This window comes from Pleurodeles waltl, chromosome 11, assembly GCF_031143425.1.
Source record: "Pleurodeles waltl isolate 20211129_DDA chromosome 11, aPleWal1.hap1.20221129, whole genome shotgun sequence".
Lineage (NCBI taxonomy): Eukaryota > Metazoa > Chordata > Amphibia > Caudata > Salamandridae > Pleurodeles > Pleurodeles waltl.
This window is the reverse complement of record NC_090450.1, coordinates 339485340-339507694: the sequence shown is the minus strand read 5'-3', so window position 1 is coordinate 339507694 and position 22355 is coordinate 339485340. Positions and strand designations below refer to the sequence as shown.

At 45.6% G+C, this 22355-nt stretch overlaps 1 protein-coding gene across 1 annotated transcript in view; it reads right to left on the bottom strand.

Moving 5' to 3' along the window:
* STK25 (serine/threonine kinase 25) overlaps positions 1-22355 on the bottom strand; it is a 316673-nt gene that overhangs the window by 241828 nt on the left and 52490 nt on the right. The window contains exons 2-3 of the mRNA XM_069213631.1: positions 5883-6113; positions 4327-4383 (exon numbers count right to left, since the gene is read on the bottom strand). Coding sequence (XP_069069732.1) covers positions 4327-4383; positions 5883-6113 — 288 coding nt within the window. The remainder of the gene's footprint in view (positions 1-4326; positions 4384-5882; positions 6114-22355) is intronic.

Sequence of the window (22355 nt, the reverse complement as noted above, 5' to 3'; positions counted from 1 at the left end):
AATTGCATAAAGACTAAATAGGAATGTAATTTAAAAAAATAAGGGTAATGTTGGCACTCATGCCACTGTGGATTAGTTTACAGACTTCTATAAGGACATCCATGGTCACTCATCACCTGTTGTACAATCAAAGATTAAAGCATAGATTCAAAGTGCGTAGCTCCCCCGTCTCAACCCATAGAGGGCTATCATAATTCAGGAAACTGAAGGGGCTTTTAGGTCGCTATCATCAGGGAAGGCAGCAGGGGAGGATGCCATTTCGTAGAATTATCTGAGGTATTTAGCAAAGATTTGCTCCCCATATTCTTGAATTTGGTGGCAAGTCTCAAAAAGGGCTCTGAAACCCCTGCCACATGGAATCTTACCAATATTATAATGTTCCTTAAAAAAGGAGAAACCTCGAGGAGAGAGTGGCATACTGGCTGATTGTACTAATCAATTCTGACGTGAAAATGTTTGCCAAAATCTTAGCTACTCGCCTGGCCCCTCAGGCTCAGTATCTAGTTTCACCACAACAACATGGTTTTGTTTCCAACTAGGATATCACAAGTCACACAAACTCCCCTGTTGCCACCTTTGATGTGGTAGGGATAGTCTGTAGCAGGCTGAGTATGGTTCTGCCGAACACCAAAAAGGCTTTTGACTAAGTTTTATGAATGTTTCTCTGGTTTGCTCTGTCCGCATTTGGTATTGGTAGTTATTTCACCACTTGTTAGGTCTCTCTATTGACATCCGACAGCTAGGCTGGTGTTGGATGGTCATTGTTCTCCCTCATTTAGCATTTACCGTGGCACCCATCAGGGATGCCCATTATCTCCCTTATTATTTGCTCTCTACATTGAACCCTATTTAAGGCATCTCAGCGCAAACTGATTGATCCTTCCAGCCGTTTTAAATGGCATCAAATTTAACATAAGCGCACACGTGGATGATGGCGTAATCGACTCTACTGATCCTCTGTCTGCTACGGAACAACTTTCAATTGAGGCTGAGAGGTTTGAGGAGACTGTGGTTAGAAGCTTAACACAAATCATACTGAATTTTCAAGCAGACTTGCCTGTTCCAGGAATGGTCTCTTTATCACCTACCGGGGGGTTAGGATCTGTGCGAATGCTGGTATTTTGTTAATTTACGAACCCCTCCTAAAGTCTGTTATCTCTAAGATGCAGTCATGGAATCGCCTCCCAAACAGCATTCTCAGACAATGTAATATTTTCAAAAAGAACATATTACCTAAATTTCTCCATCTTTTTCAGGCGATCCCTTCACGGGTTCCGGATCTTTTTTTTTATTTTTTTTAAATCAAGGTGGTGATAGGCAGCTTTATTTGCAGACATAGGACGGCTAGTAGGGCTGTACGTCTTTTAAATCTTCCCTTTAGTCAAGGTGAACTGTCTCTCACGGATTTCAAGCTGTATTTCTAGGCCACTATTGGCTCTCATATTAAGAAGGTTCTCAATCATCACAGCCTGACTGCTTAGGTCAAGTGTATCAAATAGCCCTGGGGCCGGATTTTAGGTGCTTTTTTAGTAGATGTTCCGATCCCAACTATTTTAAGCAGCTTTGGTTTAAGATCATTAGGGACGCCTCACAAACATGGGGAGAAATTTGTACCCAATATTCTCTTACAACTATCCATTCATTTACACCGCGGTGGGCCAACCCTACTTTCCACCTAACTTTCATGACTCAGTGGTCAAAGGATGGCATTACAGGGCCACTAAGTCTGTGAGTCAGATTTTTGATTCTGACAGGTTTTGTGCATTTTCCACCATGGAGACACTCTATGACCATACAAAAAAATCAGTCTTTAAATACTTACTGATCAAGACTTTTTCTGAGACAACCAGGTATAGAAGGCTGGGGTAAGGAAGTCGACATCCTGACTTATTTTTGTTTACCACAGAAGTCAAGCTCTCAATTAGAATCTTATATAGGATTATGTCCATGGACAGAGAGGATGATAGGTCTAATCTTGCTGGCAAATGGAGTGCCAAGCTTGATCACGATATTCAGGTTGATGTAATCGCTGACGCATTTGATATTATTAGTTGTTCTGTTTGCCTAAAACATCAGCAATTTTGGACGGTGTGTATGGTATAGTGTACTCTAGAAAGAATATGCAAATGGTCTAAGAGTAGTGCCAACCACAAGACTTATTGTCCAAAATGTGGTATACATGCAGCTGATATCATTCATATGTTTGTGGAATGGTCCACACTTAAAGCTTTCTGGCCTGGCATGTTGCAGCTTTTATCCTTTCAACTGTATTATAATAAGTTGGCGGTTAGGCATAACATGCAGGCACACACGTGTAACATCAGTTCCAGATTAATCCTGGTTTTATCTATAGCAATTACTGTTGCCCGGTTGTGATTCAAAAGAGTTTGGGTTCACCCTATGCCCCCCTATGGTTTCTGAATGGTGGACATTGTTCTCACAAATGTTTGAACTCGAGTTAACTATTGTTAAGGCCAAGGGCCCCAAGGCTTGTGCGTGTCTGAACAACATTTGGGTCAACATCTTTCTTTCAGGTTTTGTATTTTGAATCTGTCCTGTTGTGTTCCACTATACTTATCCTGTGTATTAAGTCCCTTTGCAAAATGGATTTATGTATGATGCTGTGTGCTTAATAAGCTTATTTTTTTGGTTGATCATAAGCAACTCTAATAAAAATATTTGTTTTAAAAAAAAGAATTGATCAGCTCTCTTACACCTTATCTGCATATGTTGCACAGTTTAAGTTTTAATGGGTGCTTTGGAATGAAATGTATATATTGTTGAGGAAGAGAGAACTGTTTTGGTCTCTTACTTTTTAGGACTATTCACAAATTTATTGGATTTGGCAAATGTTTGATTGGTGATACATTTTTTCCAGTTTTTTTGTGATTTACTGGACTATTGCAACTGTTAAATAAGCCCAAATTGCACCACAGAGCCAGCAAACCTTGTGGGCTTATCTGACAATTCAAAGGAGAGCTTTGGCAGATTCTCCCCAAGGCAAAACTGCAAACAGTTTTTTTTTTGTTTTGTTTTTTTAAACAGAAAAATAAATTTTAGTACATTTGCTTTGATTCAACAGATTCTACAGGTAGTTTTGCTGGACAATTACCTAATTATATTCCAGTTGTTTAGTGGTAGGTAAAGCATGACAGCCAGACAAATTACCCATCACCCCAATATGTAAAGTACCATATCTAGTGATATTTCTAACTTCCCCACTATGTAAAGCACTACAGAAAGGCCAGTTTTCCAAACTATCCCGATATACAGAGGACCAAGTGGGCCAGGTTTTTACCATCTCCATATACATAAATCACTGTAACCAGTCCAGTTTTTACAAAATCCCAGTATATAAAGTATCCCAGGGAGGCCATTATTTCTTCACTACGTACAGCACCATAACTAGGTCAGTATCTGCAATTCCTAAATAACCTCTCGTAGGTAAGTATCTTTAAGACCTAGTATATAAAGCACTGCCCACTCCTCCAGTAAAATCTACAATAAGTATGTAAAGCACAAACCACAGTAAGTATTTGAGATGCCACAGTATAAAAAATAAAAAATAAAAAACCACACACACTACCCCTGGATCAGCATCACCAATACTACACAGGTTAGCATATCCAATGTTCCTGCATGTAAAAACACAATTAGACCAATGCCTGCAATGCCACAGTATGCAACACACTATCCCGAGGACAGTATAACTAATGCCCCAGTATGAGAACGAATAAAACCAAGCCGATGTCTGCAATGCCCCAAGATGCAATGCACTACTCCCTGGCCAGTTAAGTAAGTCCCCAGGAAGTAAACCAATATGTATAATGCTCTGCATGCAAAGCCTCAAATTCAGACAGTTAACCAGACAACCCAAGTATATAAAACATTATTACCATGCTAGTATGTGTTTTGCCCCACTAGGCAATGTATTTATCTCAGGGTAGTATTCATAATACACCAGCAAGTAAATCCACAAAACCAGGCTATATTAGGCAAAGTCCCACTATGTGTAATGACACAGTATATAATGTACCAACTCTAGGCCAGTGTATCTAATTATGAATCATGTAAAGCAACAAAAGTGGATCAATGCATTTAATGCATGTAATGTATGTCATGTAAAGCCACAAAATCAGGCTATTAACTGCTCTGTGTGTTCTATGTTCATAAGCACTCCATCTATCCTCCATTTCTGCTTGATCTATGGGATTGTGTATGTAAATGGTGTATAGCGGTTATACAAACAAACCTGCTAAGTAAATGTGAAAGAAATATACAGCCAACCTATTATGTTGGTAATTAGCAAACGTAAAAAATATTTACCAAATCAAGCGCCGAACCTCCACCCAAATATTCCATGATAATCCATAGTTTGGTGCTCTGTAAACAACAAAAAGTAGTAATTAGCAAAAGGTGCCCATCATTATAGGGTAGTTGGAATACATGCTACTTTTCTTTACAATTAAATATGCTGATGCACTTGAATACATTGGAGTAAGCATCACAAAGCCAGATGGTGAAGTAGGTACTGTGCCATGAATGGGTAGAGAAAGAAAGAAGGGCAGAGCACCAATAGCCTCCATTCCTCTCTCCGAACACATTTATAGCAAAGCCTGTTCATCCATCTTCCTCCAAGCTTGGTGAAAACACACTAGGCAAGAAGGGAGGAGGTAGGCAAGCCTAGAAATCAATCAGGCAGGAAGTATTAAGATGCTAGTGGAAAAGGACTGGCCAACCCTCCTTCCTCTAAGCCTATCAACAGTCATAATCAACCACGTTTTCCTGAAGGACACACAATAAAATGACTGGGCCCTCTGGAGGGAAGGGGAGTTGAGAGAGCAGTACTGTAGGATAAGAATGAGACAAAAACAAACGTCTGCAGTGGGTAACAGAAATGAGATACAGTTATTTGCATCTCTACTCTCCCTTCCAGTATCTGAAGGTGTTTTCTAACGTTAGATATAGTTAACAAATATTTAAAGGCAAGGTTTGGAAAATATGTTTTTTAATCGTCAAAACACCGTCACAAATAACTCAATTGTGATTAACAGATAGATTCAATTAGCAGAAAGGCTGTCACAATCAGAAACAGAGGAATACCAGCTCAGATAGGAGAAATGTTAGTAGGTAATTTAATGTGTTTTTCTGACCATAGGGGATATGTACCTTGAGAAATGAGCCACAACACTAGGCAGTACCTGGCCTGCACAATGAGGGCAGAAAAATACATCCTGAGACACGAAAAATAGGGCTTCATTAAGTGTTTGGCAGAAAGGATACTTCCATCAAAGACGTGGCGGATATCCTATCTGCCAAACTGGTGATTTTCATGGTCCATTTAGAGTCAGGAGAACTGTCATGTTTCTGACAACAGAGCCTATGCTGGCTCTGATGCTGAAAACTTTTGACCGGCAGCCCGTCAGATATTGGACCTTCAGTGAAAGTGCTTTAGACTATTTGCCTGTTTAGAGCATATGTTCCTATTCACTTTTTTCCTGCCAGGAAACATCTGGTAGTCTGAAGAAGAAATCAAAGAAATGATACCCAGCATGTCTGGGAGAATTCTCTTTTGTTTTCCACTAAGTATCTCCCACTTTGTGATTTTTTTTCCAAAGAAATAAAAACTTTGTTGAGCGGCTGCAATAAACATTGGTGCACACTCAGTAAAGTTTCATTGAACTCAACTGAGCCACAGTGTGGGCATCTCTGCTGACGGCACAGAGATCTCTGCCTTGTAAAGATCTCTAGGTATGGCAGTGACTTTCCCACCAGAGCGACGAGATACATGCCTCCACTGCCTTCACTGACCCACAGAGCAGCCTGCTTCTTCTACACAATGACAATACTGCCAGGTGATGCAACCCGAGTGTCAGACGTACCTTTAGATATGAGCCATAGTATCGTGTGATGTAGGGGCTGTCACACTGACTCAATACTGTAATTTCTTGTTGGATATCCTCAATCTCATCCTCAGCCTCCTCGAGATCGATAATCTTGATAGCCACAACAGCTTTTGAACGGTTATCAATGCCCTTGTACACCTCGCCAAAGGAGCCTTTTCCGATCCGCTCTAGCTTGGTGAAAAGCTGTTCTGGGTCGACACATGAATTCTGCGGTGGCAGTGAGAAGGAAAAAAAAAATATCAGATATTAATTAGTGGTATGTCAAAACAAAGCAAACAAAAATGTATAAATAATTATCAATGCTCAACATTTTTAACCAAACAATTTCGGTAATCAACATGATGCACAAGTGAGCAGGTAAATTCAATTGCTGCTTTTCCTCCATAACAAACCCAAACAACACTCCAGATAAACATATATAGACAGAAAACTACAATTTCATATCCCAAGTAGTTAAAATTCACTGTTTTGTTTATAGAATGTTTTACCTGCACAGGCCAATTGTGTCCGTCCACTGATCCATTCAGATTTTTCAAATGAGCCTAACATATGAATCTTGATATCTTGCTAAGTTGCCAGCAATAATTTGGCTTTTGAGAGAACAGTTTGAAGACGGTCGGTTTCCTCTGGTTGGAGATTTGTCATTATACTTATTTTAAGGATTATCATTCTCTCTTTGGTGTAGCTTTTATTTTTTACCACATACCAGAAATACTTCTTGGATTACAATCTACATGTATGTTGCTAGCCTCCAAACGGATTGGAACTTGGATGATCATTTCACTCTTGAATGATGGCCATTAACCAGTGCTTGCTGCAACTGAGTTTTAGCCCAGTTATTCTGCACCAAACCGGCGACTGGCAGGGACGAACTCTGGATTCCATTATTTTTGCTGGTGAGTCTAGGATTAACTCCATCCTAGCTGCCATAAAACAAAACCTTATGCTTACGGTAGATTCACAGATTCCACATAACTCCAAGGTGAGCTCAGATGTTTGTTTCCACATCAATCGAGTGAAAATGCTAATTACCGCCCATCCTAATTTTCTCTCACCAAACAGGGTCTATGATCACTACTAAGCTTCCCCACTATTAGAATTCAATGAATACAGGTGCACAACCCAAGGGCCAAGTGAGTCTTAAGTCTGAGAATTCTTTAGGTGGATGCCAGTCTGCTCTTTAGCAGAACGTTCAAATTTCTCACATAAATATTCCTCACAAAACAATTTATGTTGCATGGTGCTTTGACTTTACAGCTATGTACATGCCATACAATGCCTCAAAACGGATGCTTTCTTTTATGCTTAAATTCGGTTTACCTCACTAACAATTAAGGTGTTCAGAGAGAAAAAGTCGGAGGGTTACATCTTAACTGGGAACGTAAAAACTGAAAGAAGTCTCCTCCTCTCTTGAACCCGTAATATGGAGCTCCGGTTTCACTCTTGTATTGTTCTACTAAAAAGCACTTGGCTTTCACAACTAGGCAAATAAAAACGGTGATTGGTGTTCTTTGAGACTTTACCTAACCAGTGCTTTAAATGGAAAAATAGAAGTGCAGGTACTCTGTACCAGAGTACCTGCTTGTTTCTGAGAAGTGCCGGTACTCCCCAATTAAAAGTATTAGGTTTTTCTTGAGATATGCCGGTACTCTCCCTCTCAAAATAAAAAAGTGCCGGTACTCAGTACCGGCCCATTTAAAGCACTGTACCTAACCATAGGAGAACCCCGATGTTTAACGAAGATATCTTTTGATGTAAACCTTTCCTGTCATCAGCAATTTGAATACCTCTTTGCTTTTAAACAAGGAGTGGTTGAACATTAATCACAAGCATCCATTTACCATGTGCACAAAATGGCTACTTGCTTTTTCAAAGTTGCCATTAGTAGTCTTAAAACACAGCAACATTACTCTCCTTGCCTGAAGAAATGGTGCGAATGCAGAGAACATATTATCAATTGAAACTATAGATGTGACGGTGACCATATTATTATAGAGAAGCTTAAGAGATCCAAGTTCAGTTAAAAACACCTAAAAACAAGAAGTAGGGATGAGGGCGAAGAGCTAACCAAGCTCTTTTAAGGCTGCTTTTCTTTGTAGCTCTGGCACCCCTACTTTCTCAGGTCTGTGGAAAGACACTGTGTGTAGCAGTTTGCGACAATGGTTGCAGGATAGATGGCATTTCTCATTGCTGTGTTGCTTCAAACGCCAGAGAATTCGGAGAGACCTCCACTTTCATCTACAGAAGCCACTCCTTTTCCAATTGTATGTGGTTCCAAAATGGTGGTGGGATCACTGCAGAAGTGCAGTGGTGTCGGTGAGTAAATTCCTGGCCTTGCCATGCAGCATCAACATCAGGCCCTGAGTGAAGGCACAGTGGCGTCTCCTGTAACCAAGAGAGATTTCCATCAGCCAAAACAGCAATGGTGCAGAGCAGACTGGAGCAACCTAGGCCAGTGAAGAGACGTTCAGTGCCACGGTTATCTGGGGTTTTTGTCAACTATGTACGACAGCAGACTGAAGATCAAAGGTTAACACAGAGGTTGAGATTGTCTTACATGCTTCTCAACATCCACAGTGGAGTTTCATTTTAAGGTCTGTCTGGAAAAGCACATCTGCCGCAGACCTTATTTATTTAACCTAAAAACACGCTTTCAGAGGTACTAAAGAGGGGTTTTGGCTCTGCCCACACGTTGGTGGGCATCTTCTCAGCATTTGATTGGGCAGAAGTAGAGCATGTCTGCCAAAAGTGAGCTTGACTTGCTCTCCTAATGGTTAATGAAGGGTGCCCTCACTTGATGCCACAGCGTCCCAAGGTAATTACGCAGCAAGACGCAAGGAGAAACCTCTCCCATACTCAATTGCTATTTGGCGTGATTGTTTTCTCTGCAAGTCTTTCACAAAAGAAGGCCAGCAGGAGTGTAGATTGTAAAAACAGCGCACATTATCTAGAGCATACATCAAGTTTGTCCATCAATGAGGCATGTCCAGTGACGCATTCAGATGATTCCCGAGCTCCGATGCCAAAGGCCCACGACGGACACTAACTACCCTGTTCCCCCCGGGTCTCACACAACACCCTGAGAGTGGAGGTACACCTCAAGGGCCAGACAGATTCCAGAAACAGCTGCAGCACCTACAGACAGTCGTTTTACGCCCTATGCTACCAATACAGTGATGCGGCTGGCAAGAAGGGTGGACTCTGTGTCCCTAATTAAATATAGGTCCATCTCAGCCCACAAGGACTGACCAAGTATTCCACCCTGACTCTCTCGTCCTCCACACGAGGCCTGCATACTCCTCTCACCTGGGCAGTGCAGGGAACAGAGCAGAGGCATGGCTCCCATTGGAAGGGATTGTGAGGTACGACTGCAACGAGGCAGACCAGCTGAGAACAGTACAGGCCCACCCAGAATACCTCTGTGGTTGGAGGGCAGGCAGTAAGAAATCTGAGCCTTAACCATGGAAACCCAGCGGAATTCAAGACCGCAGTGATCTCCACCCCACTTCCCCTGATGGAATGGGCATGTTTGTGTGGTGATGGTGGGTGGGGGCGTTGGCAGTAACAAGGAGGGAAGCAAGATGACTGGCAGTGAGGAGGTGAAGATGAGGTGGATAAATGGAGCGCCAGAAACAGGGAGCGGGAACCACACATAGCACAGCACTTGTTGGCCCCACTCACAAGACACTATAAGCTGACAACACTCTGGGCCCTTCCTTGCACCTGGTGAGCTGCACAGTGAAAACATGTGAACAAGCAGGAGATAACAGGAGAGAGTGGTCAGCAAAGAGATATCATTCTGGTCACAGCACAGAGTATGAACAACATTACTGGCTGCTGCGGAGCAGAGACCCAGTTGGGACAAGGAAGTAAGGAGGAGGGAAGGACTCAGCAAGGTTGCATGTGCCCAGGGTGTGGCGGCAGAGCCAGTCTTGGAAGGGTCGAGGGCCCCACTGATTGCCATACCTGGCAGGAAGACAAGATTGCAAGAGTGGGCGCTGGCACCGACCCAGGATCCCGACCATGACACCCACCAAAGGCTGCAGTGTGACCTTAGGAGGCCCCGGCCACAATTCGCAACCAGTGTGGGCAATCACTCCATTCCTCCAACACACCGCTTCTATGGCTAACAGACCTAAGAAGGTAGGACCAATAACAAACTGCTCCAGGGGACGAAGACACCCCACTGTAGGAAGCTAAGCATTCACTGACAGAAGGCAAGTGAAGCAAGACTTGGAGGCACACACGGCCATTATACTTGTGGCCATACAAGATATTAGGACGGCCCTAGAAAACAAAATTGGAATGGTGGTGCAGGATGTGGCACTGCTATGGGGCGACCACACAAAGATGGTAGAAAGGGTGACAGCAGTGGAGTCCACGCTGACAGAGGCGCAGCAGACATAAGTGCTCATGTCTCCTGTATTGAGGCCCTTGAGAAGGAAATAAGCAATCTCAGAGGAAGAGTGGATGACACACAAATGAGATCTTGTTGTAACAACTTATGCCTGGTCATCCTCAAGAAGAAATGGAGGGCTGGTTGGCATCAGTTGTGCTAGAAGGGAAAGCATCAAATTGGTTCATGGTGGAACGAGCACACAGAGTGCCGGGTAGAATGCCACAACCCGGGGCACCACCACGAGCCACTGTGGAAAGACTGTTTAACTTCCACAACAGAGATGCTATACTTCAAAAAGAGAGGACATGTGGCCCCTGGAGAGAAGACGGGAACACTGTACACATCTACCCAACTATAACATAACTGTACGTAAAACATGAAACATTCATCAGGGTGAATCAACATCTGCGTCAGCTGTCTCACCCCTATGCCCTAATGTTCCCAGCAATGCTATGAATAATTGCAAAAGGCACTTGACATCTCTTCTTAGCTGAATTGGTGCGATGGTCATTTCACAGACGTGGCACAGTAAGGAAGAAGGGGAGGGGACTTTGGGTCTGATTAATATGTTCACAAGCCTGAGACAATGCACAAGGCTCTGGGGGGAAAAGCACAACCCAGCAGGAGAGAGGGACACGAACAGGGGACCTGAATCAACGAACATGGTGATTCACACATTAAATTAAATCTACAGGCATGGAATGTCAACTGGCTGGGCAGCAAAATTAAGAGCAGCTTAATGACACAAGCACTAAAGAGACATGCAACAGTGTGTTCTTCCAAGACACAAACATGGAAGGCACCAATTGTAAAGCACTGACCAGAGGTAAGTATGGAGGAACGAGCCACGCGGGTTACAGCACAAGTTCCAGGGGGGTTGCAGTCCTGATAAGGAAAGGGACACCCTTCCATGTCTTCAGAACTTCAACAGATGCCCTGGGCTGTTACATGGCGACACTGGGAGAATGGTATGTGAAAACAGTAGCACTGGTAAACATTTATGTCCCACTGAGGTTGCAGCCAGAGGCACTGGCTACGCTAGGCAATCTGGTCATGGAACTGCTCCATGCACCAAATATACTGGGAAGAGACCTTAACATGACACCAGGAGTGACTGCACTGCAGATAGACGGGCTGCCCTGCCCTGGACTGAGAAGCTATACTCTTTCATGCAAGCACTAGGCACGGGGGACATTTGAGGAACACTGTATGACTCATATGGGGGGATGACTCCTACTCCTCAGGGGCACAAGACACCCACTAACATATCGATTTATTTGTGCACATCACCGGCAACGATCCATAGAGGCCAAATATATGGCACAGGAATCTCAGACCATTGTCCACTAAGCATCAACCTGGAAACCAGGGGAGAGGGGAGAATGGCGACATGGCACCTCTCTCACTTGAAGGAGAAAGATCGCCTACAGGAGGCCAATACACACTACTTCAGAGACAACAGAAATTTAGTAAGGGAGGCATTCACACTCTGGGAATACAACAGATAATATCCAGGAGGTGGGGGCAAGAGTAAAAGATATGCACAACACACCAAAAAAGAAGGGAAACTCTTGAACCTAGAGAAAGCCTATCTCCTGCAACCCTCAGCGGCACAAAAAGCCTGCAGCACACGGATTCAGGAGGATACCGAGCACTGGCCACTGAAACAGTTAAGCGAACCTAAGTTGCAAAACAGAAACGCACCTATGAAGTAAGCAACAAGACAGGGAACAAGAAAGGAACTACATTAAACCTGAGGCAGTGAGGCCATAGAAGATGCTTTGGCGAACCACTTGCAGGACTTTTTCATGGCTAAATCACAGCAACCCAACAGCACCTTGCGGGAGTTTATCAGTGAATGCACCTGCAGACAACTGACAGGTCATCCTCTAGTTCCCTGACCCTGTGCCCTAACACACTGTGATATACAGCTAGCCCTCAAACATCTTCGATCAGGGAAAATCCCAGGCCCCAAAGGGCTCCCAGTGGAATTCCTAAAAAGAATGGCCAGTGAGATAGTGCCTCAAATGCACAACATCTTTACTGAGGTGTACAAAGAAAGGAGTACTCCCTGGAGACCTGGACATGGTGACAGTAGTGCTCATACGTAAGGAAGGGAAACCCAGAGAGCGCTGGGACCGCCCCATTTTGCGCGTCAACTCAGATACTAAAATTCAAGCTAAGGCCATAGCAAATCAACTGGGAAGCATAATATTGGACCTGGTACACCCAGACCAAAACCACTTCATGCCGTCCACTAAGGTCCACAACGCCCAATATATGATTCATGTACAACAATAAGGCAGCTGTGAGGAAATTCACAGAACCACTAACCGTGGCCTCCCTAGATCCAACAAAGCATTCATTTCACTGTAATGGCCCTGTCTCTAAAAATACGTATAGGCCCTAAATTCTTGAAATGGGTTAGGCTGCTATACACCAAACCAGGGAATGTGTTAAAGTCAATGGAATCGTATCCTGAGTTCCAGATACGTTGGGGAACCAGACAGGGATGCCCCTCGTCACCAATGCTATTTGAGCTGACTATGGAGGGACAGGCGGAATGGCGGTGAGTGGATGCCTAGAATTGGGGACTGAAATAGGAACCCACGTGGAAAGAGCACATTTCACAGTACGTGGACGATATCATGTTGTACCTGGCAGAGGCAGAACTCTCCCTGCCAAGGGCGGGTGATATATACAAAATAAATGGTGAATCCAGATCGTGTATCCATTGAGACAAATCCATATTGATCCCAATGGGCAGCTGGAAACCCCACTGCCCCTACCCATGCGCCTAAAAAGCATGAATAACCACTTCAAATACCTGGGACTGTGGATATCCACTGAGGAAAAGACACTACACAGACAACCTAGTGCCCCTACTCACCAGACTGAAGGGAGGCATAAAACACTAGAAAGCCCTTCCGCCCTGTCAGTGAAGGGCCAGGCCGCACTTTTCAACTTTATTGCGCAACCCAGATTCACATAGATCCTACCAAGCAGCGCAAATATATACCACCCACCTTTTTCCAGACTCTAGGCTAGTAAGATTCCTGCTATGGATGAGCGGTGCACCATGAATAGCGCTTCCCAATCTCTACTGCTCAGAATATGAGGGGGGTATAGCACTCCCTAACATCCAGAAATATTAAGAGGCAGCTTAGGTCAGCATAGTAAATGAGTAGGCATATGCCCCGTCACATGACCCGGCATTCTGACTGGACGGAGTGGAGCTGGGGCGAAGAGGTACATTCATGCCCACAATGGCGATAGAGGGGCGATTGATGCGCCACTGGCAACAGTCACGTGGTCACTCTCTAGCGTAGACTGCTGAAAGAAATGGTTTGAGAGCAGAGACTGACACCAAAGACCCCTTTATGACTGAGACTAAACTGGGCTGGGTCAGCACACTACCAGTGGTCAGGATATAGGACCTGATCAGCCTCTCTACCCTAAAGGATCTATGTGAGGCCAACAGCATAGTGTCATTCGAACACCTGAGGATAGACCAGTGGTCTCTAAATGTTTTAATGCCGTGAACACCCCCCACTCCCCACCCCCAGTTGAAAAATAAAAATCATTGCCCCGCCCCTCCGAATTTTTCACAATTATTTTATAAAGATGGCAATGTTTAAATATGTCTACACCTATTTAAACATTTCAGTTAAATGATGTTACCTTTTTAAAAATGCAATAACATGCTTTTGCTTAAAAAACAGGCCTGTTATTTGTATAATGCTTATTTTGGCCAGAACCTGTCACCCCCCCCCCCCCCCCCCCGAGATCACTTGAGGCCCCCCTAGGGGGACCCACCTGCCAGTTTGAGGACCTATGGGACAGACTATGATACGGCACCCAAACATCAGTTCAATTACCTGTTGCTTCGGCATGCTCTGCAGGTCCAGATTCCTCTCAGAATCAAATTCAAAAGAATGATAACTCAGGCTAAGGACTGAAAGGAACTGATGGAGGCCACACACACACACAGGCGAGAGCAGCAGGCCACAGCCCAGAGAATCACACGAAGAGGCTGCAAAGAGATTACTACTCAATACCGGGCCAGGTAGGTAATGTCGGAGTCTAGGGGGTTGGACTGTGCATTATATGCTTTATCGTTGGTTCATGGTTACTTTGTTGGGAAAGAAATGTCTAGCTTCAATTGATACTTCTCAGGTACTTTCAATGTTGGGCCTGTAAACTCAATCATGATAATACCTTTGGATTAGAACAAGATTATTTTTATCTCTTTATTTTAGAATTTGAGATTCAGGGGTTTATTTGATAGATTAAAGATAACTTGCTTGTAGCCGGTGTTCAGTGGTACGCTCCCTCTTGCTTCTGCCAAGCGCCTCCTCGGCCGTTCAGCATGTCTGGTGGATCTTGCACTATCAGTGTTGTATACCACCTCCTTCCTCTTCCAGGGCCCTCCTCACCCCTGCAGAGTGCCTGGAAGGTCTCTCTTTATTGCTGCAACATGCCACCAGCTTCCCCAACAGGACCCCTCCCTCTATACCATAGAATGTGCCAGCCAAGTCACTTTATTGCTGGCTTGTACCACCTCCTTCCCCCGCCATTTCACTCTTCACTACTTCAGAGCACCCACCAATTAATTTGAGAGATATCTCTGACTGAGGCCTAATGACCAGAGCTGTGTAAACGTTGATACCACAACCAGGAATTCTATGGCATTTTCAAAACAGCTGCTTTAGTGATAAATCGAAAACTAAGTAATTAGCCAGGAGCTAGGCAAATGACAAGATGTTAAAGCGGAAGACAGGGGCCAACATCATTCAAGTGCTTCACCCCCAAAACCAACTTTCGCCTTACAAAGGACAACACATAGGAATGTACAGAGGGTTGCAGATAACTAGAGGTACACATAGGTCCCCAGTCACAGAGTCACCCAGCTTTCAAAGATGAAACTCATTTTTCACCAGCAAAATTTATTTGGCATTCACTGCATGCAGTGTGTCTTTCTTTGCATGCCGTTTTTAGGTCAAACGTAAGTGTTCAACCTCGTGTATACTTCTGGTATACTTGTTATGGCTTAATGAGATTTGTTGTTTGCAGTTTCCTTTAAAAATTCTTGCTTGCTGGGGCGTGGCCTGGCCGTCCTGCAAGTTGGCCGCCACTCCGTGAGGCTCTGCAGGGCATGGACATAAATCCTACATTATTTTGGGTATGGCGGCCACCCGAAGTGCCATCGGAGTGCTCGGTGTGGGCCGTGACACTGGTGCTGTGCTCAGTTGCGTGGGGGGGCCGGATCAGGAGCAGCTGGATCGCGCTACTGTTGGGACGGACTGGGAGGCACGGCCCTGACTCGCGGGCCGCCGGACAGTGTGCTGGTGCAGCTGGGTCCCAGAGCGGAGGATTATGCAGGGGCGCTGTGCCTGAGGCCCCAGGAGCTGGACAGAGACGATGCAGGTCAGAGGCCGACGGGGAGGCCTTGGAGGTGGACTACATGTGAGCCTGCCTGGGAGGAGTGGGGGGATGGGGGGGGGTGGGTGATGTCATCTGGCCCGAGGTGACCGGGAGTGTGCAGGGGCTGCGCGGCCCTCCACAAGACCTAGGAGGAGGACTGCCTGACTTGCTCCCTGGAGCGGGCTGGTGGTGGCGCGTCAGTCGCAACTGTGGCTGTGAGATCTGGGCGGAGGGTGCAAGTCTTCCCCTGGTCGCTAGCGCCGTATCGGGGGCTGCCCATGGCGGCAGAGGTGGGCTTAGCGACCCTAGGACCTGCTGCATGGTTGCGCAGGGAGCAGAGGCTGGGGCACCTGTGGCCCGCCCAGGGACAGAGACGCAAGGCTGAAGGCCCATACTGCGGAGGTCCAGGCACCGAGAGATAAGGCGGCGTGGCCTCCTGAACATAGAGTGCAGTGGTGGTTGGAGGTGTGTAACTAGATTTTTGAACTATCGGACCTTCGGGACCAAAACCAATCCAAGCTGAACTTCGAGGGCAAGAGAAAGAGCAGCCACGCTAGCAAATCCACCTCCGTTAAAGCTATGTTTCTGGATCTGAAGCACAGCATGGCACATATAGAAGCAAAGCTTGACCACCTGATGGATCGTAAGGATCAACTGAAACACAGGGTGGATGATCATGACACCTGCTTAGATCAGATGGAAGCCCGCACCTCAGACTTGGAGGATGGTCAGCGTGGTGAAGGCGAACGTCTTCATCAAATGGAGCGAGTGCTCGAAGGAATCCGAAACAAGAATGAAGACCTTGGAGCCTGATCAAGAAGAAACAACATCCGCATACTGGGAGTATCCGATTCATCGGCTATGGGGCGCATGGAGGATTATGTGGAGGCAATGCTGCCTGCACTCTTTCCCGGTGAGCTCTCTCCGGTGCTGGATTGGGCGCATAGGTCATTCGGCCCGCGGCTGCCACCTGGCACACCAGCGCACCCCATTATTGCGCGCTTGTTAAATTATAGGGACAGAGATACAGTGCTGCACCTCGCCCGCAAGCCCATCGTCTATAACAACCATGTGTTAAGTGTCTTTCCAGACCTTACACCCGGCACACAGGCGGCTCGCCAGACATTTCTCCCGGTCAATCGCACTCTGAGCCACACTGAAGCAAAATACCCTATATAATCTCCGCACTTACTTTGAGGTGACCCAGATGGTGAACCCGGAGGACCACGCCGCGGCAGTGTTTCTTATCACTACAAAAGCATTTGATTCCCTTGCATGGCCTTATATGTGTGGCTTATTGGCGAGGATTGGATTAAGCCCTAGATTTATTCAACTAATCCTTTTATTGTATTCTAACCCAATGGTGAGATTAAGAATAAATGGGATGGTTTTGGAGCCTTTTCCGGGGGCTAGAGGTACTCGTCAGGGCTGCCCCATATCGCCACTGCTGTTTGCGGTGGCAATGGAGCCACTGGCCGCTGGCCTGAGACAGCATCACAATCATATAGATTTGGCATTCAGGCAACGTCCAATTCTGGAATCAAGGTATGCAGACAATGTTGCGTTATATGTGTGTGATCCACAGCTCCATCTACACATCCTAGTGGGTGACTAGTGCACTTTGGTGACCTCTTAGGAATCACAATAAACTGGACAGTGGTTTTCCAACTGTTAGACACCAAAGTTCCATACTGTTCAAGATACACCCCTGAGTTGGACGGACGGCCCGGTGCGGTACCTTGGAATATGGCTCAGCCGGGAGGTAGATGAGTTGTGAGTCCACTAACTATGGCAAGGCCATCGTGTGGCTAGAAGACAAGATTGTGGTTTGGCGATCCCTTCCACTTTCTTTGACTCTATAGCTATAGCCAAGATGGTAATTTTGCCCAAGTTTCTCTATTTGTTTATCAATATTCCCCACGTCCTTACCACTAATTTCCTAAACAGGCTTAGATCTGCACTCATAGCACTTGTCTGGGCAGGTAAGCAACCCAGAATCTCATGGTAAATGCTAACAGCCATTTGAAACGGGTGGTCTAGTGGCCCTGGACCTGGCACTCTACTATAACTGTGCACAGGAACATTTCGTGCATTTCTGGATGAACCCCTTTAGTTATTTGCCACATCTGGCACCAGAGTGTGACTCGGTGTGGCCTGACAGATACTCCGGTGTGACTCATGGCCCGCCCAGGCCTAGGGCGGGTAGTGACGACACAGCTGCGTGCACGGTGCAAGCCTGGCAGGCGCTCCTGAGGCGTACTGGGGCTGAGGAGCTATTTGCGCCCTCTGTACCGGAACTTGTAAGCCTGCGGGCGTCGGTGTTGGGTGGGGGGCGTGGCTCCGTGATCTACGCTTGGCCACCCTGAACTATCTGACTTACCTTCAGATTAAAGCACACTTGCGGGCGAGTTACCTGGACTTTGCTGCGGCTCCCTCGGTGTGCCAGACATTAGTACTGGTGTGTAAGGCCCCAAACCCCTGCAGACTTATCACTAACCTATATGTGAGCATGCAGACGGCGTCACCAAAGGCTAGGGTGCACTGGGAGGCAGACATCGCCGAGGCCCTTCCGGATGATGAATGGCGATATTGCTGCGCGCATATGCGTGAGCTTTCCCCCAATTATAGGCTGCTTGATGCATTTCAAATTGTGGCACCGTTTATATTATTCACCGAAACGCCTTAGGAGGATGGGTGTCAGAATGGATGCATGCTGCAACAGATGTTTGGAGCCGGAGGCTAATTTTCTACACCTAGCATGGAGCTGTGGGGAACTGAAAGAATACTGGGTGGCAGTGCTAAGTGCGATTGAGGAAATGATCTGGGTGAAGACATCACGCTCACTAAAGTTTGTTCTCCCAGGTTATGTTAAGGAGGTACCCCCCCTCCCCCAAGCACAGGAAACTTGTGGGACTTTTGTTGGTGCTGGCTAAGCGAAGGGTGGCTATGTGCTGGAGGAGAAGACAGGCGTAGGGATTAATCTGAATGGCTGAATTGCAAGAGTACTATTTCACTCATTACTTTGCGATACATGGAGAACTATTGCAAATGGGCCTGATTTGAGGCTGGCTCAACGCTGAACGAAATTCAAGACCACAGAACGAGTCGCCATAAACTTTTCATCAATGCTATGCAAATTGTTTGATATACAGGGATTGCGTTGTTGTTATTTACCCAAAATGCAATAAAAACAATAATTCCTCTCCCTCCTTTTTCTGTTTCAGAGCAGGGGCCAACTACTGTATTATTCCACTATGGGTTCTTTATGTTGCTGTGACGGACTATTTTTGTTATTTCTTTGGTGCTCCCTTTTCACTGTGGGTGTTTTAGGTTGGTAACTGCCTGCATTTTATTGCAACATTCCGTTCCTCCCACCTTCTACCATGTTGCTGTCATTTGCTTTGTCTTTATTTCAGTGCTGTCCTCGTTTACCTCTGGCTCCTAAAGCCATAATATGCCCTTTCTAGTAGAATGTAGCTAAACCTTGAAGCAATGATGTGAAACCTGCTTAGGATCTGGAGTCTCTCTCTCCAGGGTCCCTCCCTGCCAGCACTTATGACATTGCCCACAGGGCATTGCTTATCTCCATTATTAGGGCCTTAAATCTTCTCAGGCTGCTCTGCTCCTTGAAATGCGAGGCAAGAATGCTTGCAAGACTTTTCATTCTGCTAAAGTAAAAAGAAAATACTTTTCCAGTAGTGCAGTCATCTCATCTCTCCTTGTGATTTCGGATGTCAGTAGTCGCCAGTGAACACCAAAACGGCAGGAAAGGACAAAATTATGAGACAGGGTTGACCAATGTATGTGCAAGAAAAGTCCAGGTCTGAATTTATAATGCCAGTAGCTCTAACTCAAGAAAATGTGAGACCTATTATATTGCAAATGCTTGTCTATTATTGTAATTAACATAAGGGGAGACCTGCGTGTGTTTGTGTGTGAAGTAACTGCTGCATATGCTGTGTGGATCTTCCCATCTGTAAAGCCTCCCATCTGTAAAGCCTGTAAAGCGAGGGCTGGGGGAGGGGAGAGAGAGAAGCTCCACTAGCTATGTGTTACAGAGTCAGGATGTCGGGTGATAGGTGAGCTTGTGAGAGTTCCAGCTGAGAGGTGTGAGTGCAGAATGAGAAGTGTGCCTGTGTATGCACAAGGGTGTGTTTATGAGTGAAAATGAGAGTGGTGTTCATGTGAATTCAGCGTGAACAGTGTTGCGGTTAGACAGGTATCTGTCCAGGCATTGTCCATGACGTGTGCCTGTATGAGTACACAGAGTTGTGCCCATGTGACTGCATGGTGAATGGTATGCATGGTGAACGGTGTGCATTTATGAGAATAGCGTAGTGAGTACCCTTCTAAGAGAAGGGGTACTAGGTGAGTGTGAGAGGGAGAACAGACCTGTTGGTATCGACAATTACTGTTTTTGCTGTGGTACGTTCTGGTGCTATCAAACTGACCCCAAAAAAAGCAATAGAGAAAAATTTTACCTTTTCATAAAAATCAGTTCTTACTTAAGGTACCCAGGATGAGGAAAGAAAACTTGACAGCCTGTCTGAAACTACATTGTCTTGTGAGGGAGCATTGCTGATTTCATTAATACAAGAATTGCAAAGAACCTCTCAGAGAATAGGGTGACAAGCATTGAACATATTTGAACATACAATGCTAATGAGCTTTGGCAAACCCAATAGGTCTTGCTTTAAAAAAATAAAAAAAATAAAAATTAGCTGTGTAAAAAGTGTTATTGTCCTGGGAGAAGCTCAGCAGCAAATTAAAGCTGCCGGGTCATCCAAAAAATAAATAAATGTTTTTTTACAAACCGCGATGGGTTTTGTGGACCAGAGGAGGAGTGGAGCAGGTGACAGACAGCAATGGGGGGGGGTCATAGGTAAAGAGGACAACAGAGGTACTGGACACTGGCTCTGCAGGAGGCCAAAAAAACATTAACACAAATAAACACAAAGGGATCGAGAAAGCAAACTTGAGCTGGGTGGAGAGTTGAGGGAGCAACACTGAGCAAACGGGGGAGGAGGGTGTTTTGGGGGATGCAGTACACAATGAAGAGAGCAAGAAAACACAGGCTCCTTCATAAGTGCTGTTGGAAAATGGGTTATTGGTAAGGTCAGGTAAGTACCTACACTTAGCAATAGGCCACCAACCTCCACTTAGGTCCAGTTAGGTCTCAGTAAATTAAACCTAGCTCAACCCTTGGTAGCTTGGCAACGAGCGACAAGGCATAACTTAGGAGACAAAGTGTAAAGCATTCAAATATCACAAAACAGTAATTAAATACAACACAGGAAACAGTTTAAAAATCCAAAATGAATTTATAAACATAGATTATATTTTTATCTTTAAAATGACACCAAAACGAATAAAATTGGGTAAGGGGAACTGGAGATATGAATTTCTAAAGAATTAATGCTTTCTAGCGCATAGAAGCAACTAGCGTTCAAAAGGTTAAAAAAGGCCACGCTGGAAAGGAACAAAGTCCAGAGTTCAAGCCACCCACAAGGTAACACTGTCACACTTACTTTCAGAAGTGTTTGATTCAGGAAAGTGGTCTGCAGTACCTGCCAAGGGTTCAGAGGCTCTGGTGTGCCTCTTGGAGTCTGGGACTACCACTCCCACAATGCACCTCTTCAACTTATGGAGTTGCTCCAAACATCTCCAAACTTCCGGATCTTCTTTCAGAGGTCTTTTTTGTATCCTTGAAGTGGCCACAACTTGATCCAAGGTTCCAGAAGCTCTGAATTGCTCCTTGGGAGTTGGAACTACAATTCCCCGAATGCTCCTGGTCAGAATCCTCAAATGGCCACTGGACACTGGTCAGCTGGGTTCTACTTGCAGGACTTGATGCAAGGGACTCTGGGCAGCTCCTTTGTACCTGTAGCAAACAGGAAGTCCCTTCTTGAAGCAGTAAGTCCTTTTAGTGGTGAAGCCCAAGTGTGCAGCTGGTGCAGTCCTCCAGAGTGCAGTGTCCAGGTGCAGGTCAGGGGTCCAGCAGGGCAGTCCTTCTCCTGTAGTTCTTCCTTGTGTGAATCTGATAGGGATCTGAGGTGCGGGTGCAGGTCTACCAGTTTTATCCTTGCTCCTGGGTGAAAAACATGGGGGGGGGGGTAGCGGGGGGGGGGGGTCCTGGTTTTCCAATCAGAAGCACGATCCTTCCCCCTGTGATGACCACTTCCTGGGAAGTGTGGCAAAAATCGTTACCAGGTAGCAACATTCCACAAAAATCCATCATGGCTGAAAATGATTTTTGGAGGTTACATCTGGCTGAGCCCACCCACTGGTGTGGCTAAAAATCCTGAACACACCCCTCTCCTGCCCCCTCCTAATCTAATCAAGGCGGAACCTAATGGCCTGGGTTTGCAGGATGTGAGGAAGTTGCTGGGTTGCTTCAAATGTCCTTCTCTGCCTTTGAAGACCAGTTTGGCAGCCCTCCCCCTTTCTGCCTCACCATCTGCTGAGGGGAGATCTCCTCCCCCAGGCACATCTCTTTGTGTGGAGCCAGGCCACTTCACACCTCATCAAGGCAGCCTGGCCAGGCTGCCAGAGGCTGTCCAATCAGAGCACAGCAGCAAAAACACTGCAGGGCTGAAGTTGGCAAATTTTCTGGTAAAGTTTAAAAC